The sequence below is a fragment of the Vanacampus margaritifer genome, chromosome 7 (assembly GCF_051991255.1).
Source record: "Vanacampus margaritifer isolate UIUO_Vmar chromosome 7, RoL_Vmar_1.0, whole genome shotgun sequence".
Classification (NCBI taxonomy): Eukaryota; Metazoa; Chordata; class Actinopteri; order Syngnathiformes; family Syngnathidae; genus Vanacampus; species Vanacampus margaritifer.
Genome location: NC_135438.1, coordinates 8,358,137 through 8,374,701, shown reverse-complemented (window position 1 = coordinate 8,374,701; position 16,565 = coordinate 8,358,137). Strand labels below are relative to the sequence as shown.

Sequence of the window (16,565 nt, the reverse complement as noted above, 5' to 3'; positions counted from 1 at the left end):
AGAAATCTTTTCATGTAAGCTGCAAAGCCGAAAACCAACATTGAATGCCCATTTTTTTGGATCCCCGTTGCAAACATAGTAAAGTTTATCAGTTTGAACGTTACATATCTTTTCTTTGTAGCATATTCGACTGGTTGAAATTGATTTTCTAATCACTGTGTTCTGTTTTTATATATTTTATGCACACAATTTTTATTATATAATTTCTGCAAACTTCCACCTCCCCTATTTTTCTTAAATCACAGCACACTTGGCTCTCTACCTTTTTGTTTTACGTACGTATCATTTCGGTACTTTTGCATTCTTCACCTCATTCACTTTGCCATCTTTTTCAGTCAATAAAGTGTATTTTATTACCATGTAGTGTGTGTCTCTAGTACACAATCAGAATATGTCATCGTGACTGCGATAACAAACATTTAAAGTACTTGGTAATTATGATAAACTAGGCAGCTAAAAATGGAAATAATGCTGACATGTTCCTTCCTATTGATGTTACCTTTGACCAGAGATACCTTCAAATCAATACATGGTTTGCTTGGGGAAACTAATTCCATATTATTATTATTATTGTTGTTGTTATAGATTTTAAGTGTTAAGATCATTGAGCAATTTCCCGGGTTGTATTCTTTTTTACAGACACTAGAGGGAGCCCGTGACACATTATATAACCACAATTACTGTTTCAACTAAAGCTACACATACACACAGCTCGACATACGACGTTGACTTACGAACAGCGTGCAAAGGACTAGTTTGCCAGGAATGCATCGAATTATACAAATATTTAATGTTTCTATGGCGTTTTACAACGGTAATTTAAAGTTTCTCATAGACTAACGGGGTTTAATCATAACTTGTTAATAACACAATTTGCACTTGAGATGAGTTGAAAATATTTTTATTTGGAGCGTTTTCCAAACGTTACAATAGTACAGCAGAGAAGTAGGGTACAACCTAGATTGTTCACCAGCCAATTACAGGCACATGTATATCATCATATTCACACTTATGGCTAATTTAGAGTCTTCAACGAACTTACATGCATGTTTTTGGAATGTGTGAGGAATACATGATGACAACTCAAAACAAAGCACTGGGAGAACAAGCAAACTCCACACAGCCGAGATTCGAACCACGCGCTGCCCACTTCCCCACCGTGCTGCCACATTATGATTTCAAAAGCCTTCATTAGAGACTTGATTATTGTAACCAATTGGATTTCATGTGCTTAAAATTTTGGTGAGCATATAAACAAATCCAACCCAAATACTGTACATAGTGGAAGTGCTTAAAAAGTGCTAACTGACACGTGCATCATATTTTGCACATAAAAAAAACCATCAATTATAAAATGTCCACTTAGAATGAGTCAAGTCATCTTTGACCAAAGTATATATATTAAGACTTGAATACTTCACACTAACCTATGAAAAAAACACTTCAGCCTACTTAGACTGAATTTTTATAATATAGAGCTTTTTTACTTAGCATTAAAAAAAAAAAAAAGTTAAATCTAAATTTCATTCTGATTCCACCGTGGGTGCGTTTGGCCTGTGAAAAGTACTTGACAAATACAATACAGCTGTTATCACTCGCGCTAATCTACATTTGTATACTAAAATAGATGCAGTAAATACTGGACTGTATATTATTAGTGTGGCGAAGCACAATGGCACAATTTTATCTAAACAACCTTTGCATTATATCAAAACCTTGCTATTTCATCCTACTCAATCCATGTGATGTATTAGTGTTGAATATCAAGGAGGGCGTGTCAGTGGACTTCCTGTCTGGACAGGAACCACACCTTCATGGGCTCCTTCTTCCCCTTCATGGTAACGGGGCCTCGATAGGCCAAGTGGAACTGAGGGTCCGCGTTCTCTGCGGACTGCAAGCACCTGGGACAACAGCAGAGGTTTGTTTTTGGCTTGTTCAATTCTTTGCCATCAACAATGAGCATATATATATTTTTTTTTTAAACTATTTTCACAGAGCACTGGCTAGGTAAATAATTAGCCATCCACTAGCCACTACGAGCCATCCATCATCAATCAAGGGAATTTCAGAACAAACAGGACTGGGCCTTTTCTCACCTGTAAGTATACTCTGAAACATTGATTTTGCCCTTTTCACCGGTGGTTTCCGTGCGGCTGGTGAGGTTGACCGTATTGCCAAAGAGGCAGTATCGAGGCATCCTCTGGCCAATCACCCCGGTCACCACCTCTCCCGTGTGGATCCCGATTGTAATCTGAAAAAAAACAAAAAAACAACAACATTGTTTCCATAACAGCTCCAGAAGAGGCAATCTACAGACTATTTCCCTGTCAAGCAGTTGGCACTGTGGCGGTCTTCTGAGCGTGAAAGCGCTCTTGTGTGCGAGTTGAATGAGAATCTATTTTTAGCTCGGGGAGAGTGAGATGATTTGAGTGTGTTTTTGCTCTGAAACTCCTCTCCTCCTGTGTGGCCAAAATAAACAAGCCTTTCTTAAAGCAGGTATGTTCTGCAGTCCGTAGAATAACGACACAGAAAGTCTGCAAATGTTCAATGAATCCCTTTTCTATGATTATTAACTAAAGCACTCTGCTTGCTAGCAAATCATTGTGTATCTTAGCCTTTTCGCATACAGCACTGTTTATGTTCACCAACCAAAATGGCCACCACGTCCCATACTGCAATGGGGTGTGGCGGCCATTTTGGGCTACGGGTATCCAACGTAAACAATGCTGTGAAGTCGGATGAGTGAAAGACAACGTGTTAAAATGCAAGAAATGAAGTCGAGCTACAGGGAAATATTAGAATACTGTTGTTGAAGGTGGAACATGGCAACCTTTCACCTCTCTGAGTATGGTTAACTTTTGCTAGCTGGGACCAGCTTCAAGATGCTAGCTAGATTTTGCGGAGGGATTGTTTCGCCGCCCCCCCACTACAACAAGGTTTGTTTTTGTTACCTGACCTGTCTTTTTGTGTGCACCTATGTTAATAACGTTCACTGTTAATTGCCAAAGACATTTGATTTGTTGGTGTTTTTATCACTATAGTAGTACAGTTGATATTGACACATCAAACATTGACAAAATTCTCATGTTGAGCTATTTCTTCTTCTTTACAATAATTTTAAACAGTAATACATTTAGGGTTCTTAATTACATTATCGCTAGCAGCCATACCAAGGGCTAATCATGATTTTAAAAAAAAATATATATATATATATATATAAAAGACTGTCATTATTTATTTATTTTTTACTTCACAAATTGCTCATAAATCAGGTCATTCGTAAACTGAAGATCCACTGTATTATATAGTTTCACTACATACAAAGTGAAATTAGACATGTAAAAAAATAAAAAATATAATTTTGATGGTTATTATAGCTTACAAAAAATGTGAATACTACACAAGAAGCAACCACAACATAATAATATTCAAATTAGATAAGAATTGGTCATTTAAAGGTATTTTACTGTGTTTCAAGTGGAGATCAAGTCAAAATTTTTACTTTGCATTAAGCCTAACCCTTGATGTCAAAATACCCTTGTGCTCACAGTGCGAAGGTCACGTGATGCCCCCCCCCCCCCCCAAAAAAAAACTACACAAAGCTAAAGCTAACCCAAGGGCACTCTAACGTCAATTTCAATTGACAGCAGGGGGCGGTGCAGCATAAAATGTCAGCCTCCTTGGATTGCAGAAAACGGGTGGATTTATATGATTAATTTTTATTCCACCAACTCCAATATTAATCAAAATATCGTGTTTAGACTAGTGGGGGCACATAGAACATATTACATGTTTTTTTGTTTTTTTTTTAAGTTGACTTCCACTTTAGAACCAATAAATGAAATCAAACTTTTCTACAATATTGAAATGTATTGCAATAAAAGTGTTGAAATCCCACCTGTACGGGCTCGTCGTCCACTTTGACTTGTCCGGCGATCTCCAGCATGTCGAGCGCCAGGTGGCAGATGGACTTGGCGTGGTGCGTGCACGGCTCAGGCAGGCCGCTCACCGTCATGTATTTGTCGCCCACCGTCTCCACCTGCGTTGAAAAGATTGCATAGCTTCCAGTGAGACCATTTTCTTTAAGTGCACTGTGTGAACCCACTGAAGGAGTTTAATGTCTTTAAATACACAGAGCAGCCAAAAATAAACCCGCTGATAAACACTTACATCAGCTTTGAGACATTGCGGTGGGGGCCAGCTCAAGCGGTGGGACCACCAAGCCATTCAGATGGTAGAGTAAATATTACTTCTTTTGGTGACCCAGTGCCTGAAGCCAACGGAGGCTTAGCTGGTAGTGGCTGGGGTCTGCTTGACTCCTTCAAGTGCATTCTTGTCTGAAAGCCTGCAATGTAAATCTGTCACGAGAGGCCCATAAAGCGCTGCGCTCACTCTCGAAAAAGCTGCTCTGTGTTGTTTAGAAATCCGTACTACTGGTCCACTGGTGAAAAATTCTAGTCGACACCTATAAATAGTCGTTTGCCAGGACGCAATCAGGGTCGTTACGTCACGTTTTTGCACCAGAGGGTCGCTGCTGCTTTCAAATATATTTTAAAAAAAGAAGCAATAGGGCCACACTGAAGAAGAAAAAAAACATAACATTGAGAAAAGTCGTAATCTTATGATAATAAATTTGAATTTTCTTTAGAAAAAGATGCAATTACATTAAAGTGGGATTTTTTTTCCCCCAAACAAAAGTCAATTTTCTCTTTTTCTATATATATATATACACCATTTTACGTGATTTATTTTTATTTTTTAATAAAAAAGGGATGTAATATTTCAAAAATAAAGTTGCATGTTTTGGTACAAAATAACTTCTAATCAAATGACAATAATTTTTTTTGTTTCCAAGAATAAAGTAAAAAAAAAAATAATAATAATTCAATAAAAGTAATTAAAAAAAGTCAATCATGAGAATAAAGTGCACCAAAAAAAGTTAGAATAGCCCAAGAATAAAAATGAATGAAAAAAAATATTTATATAATTTGGCAAAGAAAAGAAATCATAATATTACAATAATACGTCAATTTTACTGGGAAACGGTCTAAATCTTGCTCATTAAGATTTTTGTACAAGAATAAAGTTATTTCCGTTTTAAAAAGTCGTAATCTCTCAAAAATATTTTTAAAAAAAAGTTGGAATTTTATAACACTCCAGGTTTTTCACAAATAAAAAACAATTTACAAGAAACAAGTCATAGGGTTTTTTTCACATAAAGTAATTTTATGTAAATTTTTTACAAGTGTAAGCCCCCCCCTCCCCGCGATTTTAAGAGAATAAAGTCGGATTATTTTGAGAAAAAAAATTCAAACCCTTAAAGAATAAAATCTAGAGAATAAAGTATTTTTCCTGACCTGAGACATTCATATTTTTTCAAGAAACACAAAATCCTATTTCAACGAGTGAATTTCCAACCTTGTAGACGTAAGGGTTCTTTCGCGAGTCGGTCAAGATGTCGAATCGGGTGTAAACGTCGTTGAGCAGGTTGACGATCTTGATGGCGCCCTCGGCGGAGGCGTGCTTGCTACAGAAGGCGTTGAAGCCTACGATGCCGCTGAAAAGAATGGTGACGTTGTCGTAGCGCTTGGCCGGGACGGGCCGCTTGTGTCTCAGTTCGTTGGCAACAGACGGCGGCAGGACGGAGTACAGCAATCTGAAAAAAAAAAAAAGTAGAGTGCGGAGGGCAAGTGAATATGATTGAAGATTGGACGCCGTCTGTCTTTTTGGATGGGCGCTTTAATCCGCTCACCCACCATCTTTTGGTCAGTTCCACATGCTGGTTGCATTTGGATGAAAGGGTGCTGTTTCTATGGCAACCACTTAGATCATGGAGGCTTGTTCAAAGCTTTCGGGCATGCGAAAAAATCTTTACGGTGGAGCCTTCAAAGTCTAATTTGTCATTGTTTGTTTTGAGTGGATCCATTCTAATTGAATTCATCTCTTTAATCTGTTGCCATCATAAAATATTTAGCTATACAGGCAATGATTTAAGCAACATTTGAAGTGTAAAATAAAAACTATTGGGACAAAACAAAACTGGAACATTTCATTTGTTTCTCAATATCACATAATACACGTTTTGTGAATACATCCAGCACCTACAAGTATTTAGTTCTCTTAAAGTCAATAAGTGCTGCTCACCACCTGCCAAATGAATAACGCCGAGCCGTGAGCGGAAGGTCAGACTCGCTGAGAAATCAATAGATTCTCACCTTGCTGGCACTTCAGCATGACTGAGTGTCATGGATTTGTGTTTAAAAGATGTTCTTTGGACAAAATAACAGTTAAAAAGGCTGAACAAACACAAAAATGTTATATTAAAAGCATGTAATACCTCCACTAAGGAGTTTTTTTGTTTCCTCATAAAATATGTTTTTATTTGTAACTAAGGCTAACAAACATACACAAGCATACCTTGTTCCTATTTTCCTAGTGATTAAAGCATTACTATCAAAATTCATATTTTTGTGACAATGTAGCTGATTTTAGGATAGTTGGGCCTTTACTCATGTGCTCTAGTGTTTGTGAGTGTCTAGTGAGATCCAGTGAATCATTTTAAGGACAAATAATAACATTTCCCTTTTGTGTCATGCTAAAGGCAGTTCTTATTTTTCTAGCGTCACAGCTATCAAATATTTATAGCTTAGGATTATTATTATACCAATTATCAAATCAATGAATTGACCTAAACTTGATGTGAATGTGAGGTGCAGGTGTTATTTGTGTTTAATTAAGGCCACTATTCTCTTGTTCTACTGTAGTATCTGTGATCTGGTCTGGTGAGTGATATGGGTGTCAAAGAATGACCGTGTAGAGTTTGGCTGGCTGTTAATACTCTTCATGTGTTGAGTGACTTTACATTAGTTCTGGCCATTGATAGCTTCTTTATGAATGTGCAAAAAACGTATTATTTACACATTTAATAAAAAAAAACTAGTCCAACCTGTCCGTTTTCTTCTTCTCGTCCTCCAGGGCTCGGAGTGTGTGCTGCAGGCGGTCGGTGAGGATCTCCAGCTCCTGGGTCAGCTTGTACTCCTCGCGAAACTGCTCGCCCAGCAGCACCAGGTCACGCGTGGCGTCGTGCAGCGGGATGTCGCTCAGGTACAAGCCCCTTCGCGTCAGGTCGTCCAGGTTCATTACACTTTTGAGAAAAGGACACACAATGCGGGGATGGTTGTGTTCAATTGTTGTTGTTTAGGGGGGGGGGGGGGCACATAATTCTTGGGGTATTTTATAAGGGCCCCCCCCAAAAAAAGACCCTGTTAGGGGTAAGGTACTTTAGAGTACTGGATCTTCTGTTAGGCTCTGATGCTATTTTTTTGCAGGACCTGAGCGAGTGTGAGTGTTTTAGTCTCATATTATCGTTATTTGATGCTGCTTGTTCTCTGCTTTAAAAACGTCTTCGATCTGCGAGGACGAGCTCTCTTGATCCCTGCTCTCCTCTTTCCAATATTTCCAATAAATTGCTTACAAAAAAGGCCGGCAAGAGGTGACGAGAATTTGCAGGTTTCATTATGTGGACGTGTGCTTGCACACATTTTGAATGTTTGGGGGGGGGGAATCAATGACAAATATAGGAAAGCAAGAATGAGCTGTGGACGGCGATATACAGTGTAAACTTACCTGGGCGAGCAAAGAAAGAGGATGTTCTCAGCTTCGGGCAAATAAATCATTTGTCCTTTTAATCGCAGACAGCTGATCTCCACCCCAGTCAGCTCGTCCTCGTTCTCCACCGTCTCCACATTTAGCAGACCCTCCTGCCAGGGTTACACCACCTTTATGAATATTTTATTGAATGTTCCTCCACAAAACGGGGCGCAACTTCACCTCGTGTTTTATTTCTGAATTTAAAAGCGTCTTTTTTTTTGGAATGCACTGCCAGCCTTCTTAAGCTAGGCTTTAAATTTAGATTTTTCATTTCTGATAATTTGGGTGAAGATTGGATCTCAAATTTGGAGCGTCTGTGGAATGTTGTCAATCATCCCAAATTGGGTCTATAACAAACCTTTTGTTGTTAAATTGTAGAAGGTGAATTTAATTCTGTCTACTTTCATCTCTGAACAGGCTGACAAAAATGTTTAGTGCATCAACAAATTGAGTTGGCTGTTGTGAGCTCAGGGTTGAGGCTGGCTGTTAACTGGTCAACAGTTTTTGTTTTGTTTGTTTTTGGGGGTGCTGTTTGCCAGTATAGGCGTCAGTTGTGATCATGTGTGAATGTTTATCGTGTTTGTTTATTTTTTTTACCGTTTGTTCATTAAACCATTTGAAAGTACACCAGTGGCTATGCTCGAGCCTTGACTGCTTGTGGGGGAATTAAAATGCACGTAAAAAAGAAAAAGAAAAAAGTAGTAGTTACTTGAAAAAACTTACTGGTAGTAAAAAAAATAATAATAAAGTAACATTTACAAGGAGAGTTTTGAGTGCATTTTACAAGTTATATATATATATATAAAGCTATGTAAGCGTTGAGGAACGAACTCATGACCTTCAACTTGGGTGACAGCCACTCTACCACCTGAGCCATGCCACTCTTTCTGTATGTTAGTATATTGCTGGAGTAGAACCCTCGTACCTCCAAGAGACCGGTTTTGGTCCCATTTTGGGCTCACCAGCAATGCAGTATCGTGGCAAACAGCAAGAGTGGCATGGCTCATGTGGTAGCATGTCTGTCTCCCAAGATGAAGGTCATGAGTTTGTTCCTCAAGGCTTTCACAGTTGTTGTTTTTTTTAACTTAACTATTTAAATGTACTCAAAACCACCCTTGTAAAATTTACTCCAAATTTTTGAGTGAAAAAAACTTTACTAGTGTTATTCAAGTAAATATGACCCTTTTTTTTTTTACAGTGTATGATACAAGTTGTTGGCGATATTAAGTTAGCTTATGCGCTGGTTTACGCCAGTTCTGCTTAGCAGTAGACATGTTGCACTTTATCTCCCTTTTAAGTGTTCAAGTTATTTGATTAATCTGATGAAAAACTGTTGCAACAATGACAGTTGTTACACATGACCGTACCTTGCTTCGAAGGACGAAAACCGTGTTGATGTGGGAAAGAATGCCATGGTAGCTGAAGTCGATGTGTGGGCGGACCAGGGAGAAAACCGATGGGAGGATGCAGGCGCCAGGTTGGAGCTAAGAGGCAGGGGGAAATTAAAACATGCATAATTCAGACGCTTCAGATTAAAAATGATTATGTACAGAATCCGTCTGTCCAAAAAGGTCAGCTCTATACCAGCTGATCGCCTCAAGATGAATGATTACGTATTAATGGCAAGCAGACCTGAGGCAGCACTCGGTAAATGGCGTTGCCGCACTGCGTGAGCATCAGGTCTTTGTCGAACATCAGGTGAAAGGGGAAGGCCTTGCAAAAAGTGTACGGGCTGATGCGCGTCTCCTGCGTGCCGTTCTCCTCGAAGCCGTCCAGGTCCTCGTAGAAGGCCTCTTCCTCCGAGTCCTTTTCCTCAATCAGGAACTTGATGTGGTCGCACTCCTCGCTTTTGGGCTGGATCATCTGAAGTGAAAGTTGAAGATAAAACTTCTTCGTATTGATACAAAATTGAGTGAGCCTCATATGCGCCAATTTAGTTCCGTACAAATGTTATTGCGTTTCCACTGTAAAAGATAGCAAAATATCCAATATCTCGAACCGACCCACTTTTCTGTATCCCTTTGTGTGGATCGCAGTGGTACGCTTCAGTACTCAGGAGGAGCTACTCCATTGGCGGGTTCCATTTTTTAATATGGCCCACTGAGCGTTTACATAATTAAGAATCCTGCAATATTTGCTACATTAATTTAGCCGTGTTAATTAAAATGTTTGTTTTTTTCATTTTCATCCAATTTCACTTATACAAAACATTTTTAACAATATTATATTTAAAAAAAAATTAAATCGATTTTATTACATAATTGGATGATTCATCCATTCATCCATTATCTGAACTGCTTGTATTATAACAAAATTAGGATAAGCGGTTCAGATAATGGATGGATAATTATAAATAATGAAATAAAAAAAAAATATTTTTTTAATTATTAAATTAAGTAGTTAATTTTTTTACTTAGACATTTGAGCTTTTTCTCCTCTACAAATGAGGGTCACCAACAGGCACTAGGTATCTCCCTAGTCACCCGCAGAACTGCTCTAAAAATAGCTCACCAGTGCCATGCGTCTATTTTGTGTGTGTGTGTGTGTGTGTGTGTGTGTGTGCGTGCGTGTGTGTGTGTGTGTGTGTGTGTGTGTGTGTGTGTGTGCTCCTAAAAAAAATAATAGTGTCACTTACTGTGGCATGTAACTTTTGTTGTTGTTGTTTAAATCATACTTGCAGTGGTGTAAATTTGGAAATGGCAGTATTTTAAGAAAACTTAAAGTTCAAAGGTCAGAACTAAGACCACACCACATCACTCATGATGCAAAGCTGGCGGTCGCAACCTTTACCTCCAGTTTTATATAATTAGCTACAGGCGGGCCGAAACCTCGTATGTCACAATTTGGTGGATTTAATATTTTTTCACAAATCTATACTATTGGGTCTATTTATTTATTTTTTAACAAATGATTGAACATTTTAAAGCATTGAAAATGGCTGCTCACGTTGATGATGTAATGATGCAAAGGTGAAGTAAGTTTTTCTCCTGAAACTTATCATCTTTTAGTCTTACCAAGTTCATGAATATCAGGCGTCTGATTAGCAGCCAATTTCATAATATCATTAGTGCAACAGAAGTGACTTTTGTTGAAAAATTGCAGCTAATATGTTCCCTAAGTTTGACACTTTTCAGTAATCGTCCCCACGGGCTGGTTATGGCCGGTTCGGGCCCACGTGCCATGCATTTGACACCAGTGGTAAAAAGTGATGACTGATCTAAACTATAATGTGGTTCTAAGTACATTATCAAAAAACGTGGCTTTGTTGTCCTTGCCATCCTTAAATAAATAAATAATATTAGCGCAATATGCATTGATCTCAAGTCTATGATCGTAGAATTAGGAGCGCCGACGATGACATTAATCAGTGTTGGCATAAGCTACACTGACGTCACGCTGCCGTCTCTGCGCCCTGTTTCCACGGCAACCGTGGCTAATATTTCCCCAGATTGGGTCTCGCATTAGGAGCTTCTGCCTTTTTTTTTTCTTTTCTCCCTGTGCTTTCATTACACTCACACACACACACAATGCTGAAAAATATATGATCTCGTCTGTATAAAATGATTAGGGGGCAGCAGTTAGAGAGCATGGTGGCGATGAATGTTCCCATCATGTTATGATTGTTGACTTATTAGCATATATATGGGTAAAATGATGGATGAAAATAGTTGAAATAAAAGGAGATATAATGTATGGATGGATCTTGAAAACACTCCGAGCGAGAGAGACTATTTCTTAGATCTAAAAATATCTCCCTTGTTGCAGACATTTTTTCCAAAAACCAGATCCACTCTCTCCTCTGCACTTGTCAATTAGACAAGATCCAGGAAAAAACACACACAAAAAAATTACATGCGGACCTTCATCTCGATCTCCGTGCCATGGATTTGCTGTGCAACAGTTTTAATGATGCCAATCACGATGTCCTGCAGGCCTTCTCGCTCTGAGTAGTAGTGGAGGATGAGATTGTTGCCCTTCTCCGCATCCGTGCAACGGAACGAGGGAGCCCTCATACCGGGATAGATGGTGCCCAGGTGGTCGTGGAGGGCGTCCAAATTCTGAGAGGGAAAAAAACAAACAAACAAAAAAATCAGTGGTCATCAAATATTCTGGAACGGCAAAGTTATTCAGCGATTATATTCATGGATTAACTGGACAGCACTGTGTGATTGACAGGTGACAAAGTCAGTGAGGATAGGTTAAAAAACATTATTTTGTTACTGTCGCAAAAAAAAAAAATAGATCTTTTTTTTTACCGCCTCAGACAGCCGCCACTAGCTTTTGGCAGGCTTTCTAACACATTTTTACCTGAAGGAATTCGCGAACGTTTGATCCCAGCACCCGCAAGATGGTGTCGTATCCCGACTCTTGGCAAAATTCAAAGAACATCTTTCCGAACATCTGCAGGATGTCTCCTGCATCAATCTCTGAAATGCAAAAAAAAAAAAAGGATTGAGACCTCAGGAGAGCGGTCGCTTGTGATATACAACAGTCTAATTCTGACTCGGTTCATGTGATGAATTTACACAAAAGTGTAAAGGTTGGCGGGAATAATATTTCACAGATATCATACAGAAAATACAGTTGATGCACTCTAAATGATAACATTATTATTATGTCCTCATAGGACACACTTTCAGGCACACAGTGTAATGAGACCCACTTCGAGGGCTGTATTTACTTTACAAACCTAATTAAAAATGTCTAATAACAAACAATCAGATCATGTCCCACTAGGCATCGTCCAATTGATTGTCACTGTAAAAATACGCATCATAAAGCATATACTTTAATGTAATGTAATCAACCCGGCTCTCTCATCTCTCTCAACTGCTAACAGGGGTTAGGGTTCGGGGTTGGCTGACGGGGGCTATGGTGTTATTGGTTATTTATAATTGTATTATTATTTTATTTTTTTGTTTTGTGCATGTGTTTTGTTTCAAGTCCAGTTTGTGTGCACCACATTGTACAGTTTGCTGTAGTGGTGTGCATCACTCACCAAGAAAGATAATTTTATATTATATGAATCTTGTTACATGAGATGTGATCCAATTCGACTTTCAAGGACGGTTCATTTTAATGGAATGATTTGATTTGGTGGGATTTGGATTCAGTTTGAGAAAGTATGATCCAATGAGTTTCTTGTTGTCAGCGTAAATGGGGCATTTCTTTTAAATACCGTATACAGCCACGGAAGAAATTAAGAAAATGCCCTTGTTTTGTCAGCCTAATGTTCATTTTAAATGCCTATAGTACAACCAAGGGTACATTTGTTTTGCCTGATATATCAACAAAAACGGTTACATTTAAGAGCTGATCGAGACATTTCCATATCCAAAGGTTTACTTGATAATGAGCAAAATCACTTTATAAGTTCTTACATAAATAGCTATGGCGTTGTACTGCCCAAAATTGTTTTAAACTTATCTTACGACTTTACTTTTAAAAATCAATCAAAGATGCTTTGATTTTAAAAAATGCACCAGAAGTAAACTAACCATCGAGGCTAAACTTTATTCCTCCCAGACATAAAAATATTTTCGTCCCTCAGTCGAAATCTATCACATCAACTCCATCCTTGACACAAACTATCGCATTCCTATTAGGCAGGACTTTGGCACCATCTTGTGGCAGCTTTGGGTCTTACAGAAAGCGCGCAGAAAGCACGAATCAGTGAGTTTTCAGCAAATTGCTCAGAGGATAAGTAAATGTAAAAGTCAATCAAACTATGGAAAACATCATTATCTTTGTAAAGGCAGAGTTTTTAACACATACCTCAATAGATTGTAAATCACGAGTCCATTTAATAATCCACAAATGATTCATCTAATTTGCTTGCATATTGAACCAGAACTGTCATTGTGACATTTGCATAGTTGACTGTGCCACAACAAATGCGAAAAACAAACTTACTGAGAACTTTGCTGGCAGCGGCAACAAGATCGTAGGTTTTGGTGTCATCGTAAATGATTCGAACCAGGAACTGACCCTCGATGTCGAGTTGTGCTTCCCTCCTGGGGAGGAAATTCATGTCATACCAGACGTCCGCATGTCTTCATTTATTTTACTCATAAAAATGTGATTGCACTTGCTCGCTAAACTGTAAATCAGTTTTAAATTAGAAGTCACTCATGCGTATCGCTGTGCACTACAGCATCATTATCGAACAGAAAACGTAATGAATGAGGTTGTAATTAGTTTTGCTTGGACTGAGGAAACAAACCTGATTTATGAGCACTATTGGCAAGTTCATTAGAACCCGTAGCAGGTGAAAAAAACATACCATAAAAGGTTTTCCATGGAAAATACGGATTATTTTGTCAATTATTCAACTGATCCAAGTTAAAAACAGGAGAAGAAGCAAGGTGATAAATTGGATATGAGATATGCTGTACCGAGGAGAATAACAACTTTGGAAACATTTACACAAGGCAGCTGCTACTCTTAACTTTTTTTTTTTTCTCTCTTAGGGTTGCAGCGGGTTCAGACAGCAATGTAGAGAGCGTGCTAAAAAATGTCATGTTGACATTATACTGCGATAGAAAAGGAGGCGCTCAAGAGCAACACATTTAAATGCCACTTGTAGCACATTCTTTGTAGCAACCCTCAGGGTTTTCCCACAGCCTTTTTTTTTTTAACATTTACAATAACTTAACCCAAAATAAGACACATTGTTTTTTTCTGAGGCAAGGACCTGCAAATTTCACAAATTAAAATAATTTAGTTTATTAGTTTAAATGCAAAAGCATCTGCATTTTATATAATAAGCAATAGAGGCTTTGGGGGGGGGGAGGGGCAATTTCATTGTCAAATCAGGCAAAATATTAATCGTTTAGTTCAAAAACAGACAAGTCCAAAATGCCTAAAACTATAATTTTACACTGAAATTATGCGTATCAAGCTTGGTCAATCAAAATTAATAACATGTAAGTAAATCTACTACAAATACAATCTCTTGATCAAACCTTAACTTTTTCAACTTTTTAAATCTAAAGTTAGTAATGGGAATTTTGTCTCTTTTTCGAGAGCTTGGCTCTCTATAAAGAGGCGGCTCCCAAGTGGCACCTCAATTTTTTGTTGCTTCAAATTATTTATGACCAAATGATGTTCAAATGAATTGAATATCCATTATTTATATTGACTTTAATAATTTATCTACTCGGAATGCTAAAAAGAAATAGTAAAATACAACTCTATTTATAGAGCTATTTAAAAATATAACTGCAGCTTTAACAAAGTGCTGTGCATAAGATCAAACATAAAGCACATTATATATATAAAATAAAAGCTAAATACGTATATGAAATAAACCACCCTCCATCAAAGGTTCCGTGTGCAAGATCCTACTATTTCACTGTTTTTTATTTATTTTATTTTATTAATAATTAAATTAATAATAACACCACAATATTTTGTCTGTCGTAAAAAGTTGGCGTAATTCCACTTTCGACCACTAGTTGAGCAGACGGCACTGTATTTTAGCACAGCCTAGTTTTTACGAACATTATTGAATGTCATCTCTCGTTTTTCTATTTCACAGATTTCACGTATAGGGATTACTGTATTGATATTAGTATCCAAAATTAAATACAATCATGAAATTCAAAAACAAATATACAAGAGCTCCCTTCACAATGCCTTACAGGAAGTCCAGAGTTTTATTCCCTCTCGTTGTGACGCTATTTGTTAAATGAGAGGAAGAACACAAAAAAAGTCACAAATGCAGTTATTTGAAGTTGTCTGCCATGGAGACGGATGGGTGAGCACTGGCTCATTTGCATGAGCACTGCCCCTTCAAAACAGCTTGATTTCAACAGGGCTGTTTGGAAAGGAGGATGTTGGGATTTTAAAATCAACCCTTGGGAAATTTTAGGTGAATCCAATGAGACCATTTCTTAAGACACCTGGAAACTTCTCATTTGTGAACCCTCGTGAGGATAAGCGGTTCCAATATTGGATGGATGGATGCTTTCAATGTAGTTTAGATTTACGGCGGGTGTTTCATCACATCAAAAATCATTTAACCAAACTAAAAGGCGTGTGATTTAATACCTTTCATTGTTCATTTTTAACAAATATATGACATTATTAGGAGTCACCTATGAATTTGTTAGACACGTTTTTGTGTTTCGTTATTGGTATTTTTCCTGGTGTGAGCCTGCGGTTTGATCTTGTTTGTTAATCATTAAAAGCAAGCGTCCAGAGGGCCTGTATCACGTCTGAGCACACTGCCTGCTTCCACTCAAACATTTTTATATGCCAACCCGAGCGAATAATAAGCATAACAATCATAAAAAAAAGCATGACAATAAACACTCACTTGATGTCTTCCCACACTTCCGGTCCGTAATTCCTCAAAACGAGCAGCTCCAAGGCGTGATTCACAAAGCCGTACTGTAAATACATGACAAACAATAACAGCACGCTTGACCGCTTTCCTGACGCATTCCTTTCAGCTTCACATGCTTGTTTGGACACATTAGTCCCGCAAAGTGGATGTTTTAAAGGGTGCCATGTCGGATTGTATTCACCTGTTAATATGCCCAGTAATAATGTATCAACCCGAGTAAGAAACGTTAAGCGAATACATCGCCGCTTTGCCAGACTTAAAACACAAAATATACGTACCATAGTGCCGGCTGCTCTTTCTGGCAGCTCCTTTATTTTTTTTTAAGCAGAAAGCGTCGCTCCGGACAGAAACGTCATCGTTAGGTTCCAGATGCTGATAGTTGTGGCTGCGTACATATCTCCTCGCACCATCAGTTTGTGATTGGCAAGACACTCGTCCAATCAAGCGTCAGAACGGTCGTTACGTAACAGCACAGTGGGCCAATAAAAAGGCAGATTCGTTTGTTTAGAATGATGATGATGCTAAACGCCAGCCCCTGCACAGTTTGAGCTCCGCTGTTTCACAG

General features: G+C 38.2%; 1 protein-coding gene and 1 long non-coding RNA gene across 2 annotated transcripts; one reads left to right on the top strand and one right to left on the bottom strand.

The window, feature by feature from the left end:
* Positions 1 to 885: 885 nt before the first annotated feature.
* Positions 886 to 16,413, bottom strand: gucy1b1 (guanylate cyclase 1 soluble subunit beta 1). The gene is made up of 13 exons (XM_077571473.1): positions 16,279 to 16,413; positions 15,971 to 16,044; positions 13,564 to 13,664; positions 11,959 to 12,077; positions 11,511 to 11,708; positions 9,283 to 9,513; positions 9,018 to 9,134; positions 7,627 to 7,760; positions 6,947 to 7,144; positions 5,419 to 5,656; positions 3,899 to 4,039; positions 2,097 to 2,251; positions 886 to 1,901 (listed from the first exon to the last, which is right to left on the bottom strand). Exons 1-13 carry the CDS (start codon positions 16,279 to 16,281, stop codon positions 1,778 to 1,780), a joined length of 1,833 nt encoding a protein of 610 aa, XP_077427599.1. The 5' UTR covers positions 16,282 to 16,413; the 3' UTR covers positions 886 to 1,777.
* Positions 1,729 to 7,128, top strand: LOC144055480 (uncharacterized). Its single transcript, XR_013294890.1, has 3 exons — positions 1,729 to 1,918; positions 1,996 to 2,098; positions 6,976 to 7,128. It is a non-coding gene; the product is annotated as an uncharacterized LOC144055480 (long non-coding RNA).
* Positions 16,414 to 16,565: the final 152 nt, after the last annotated feature.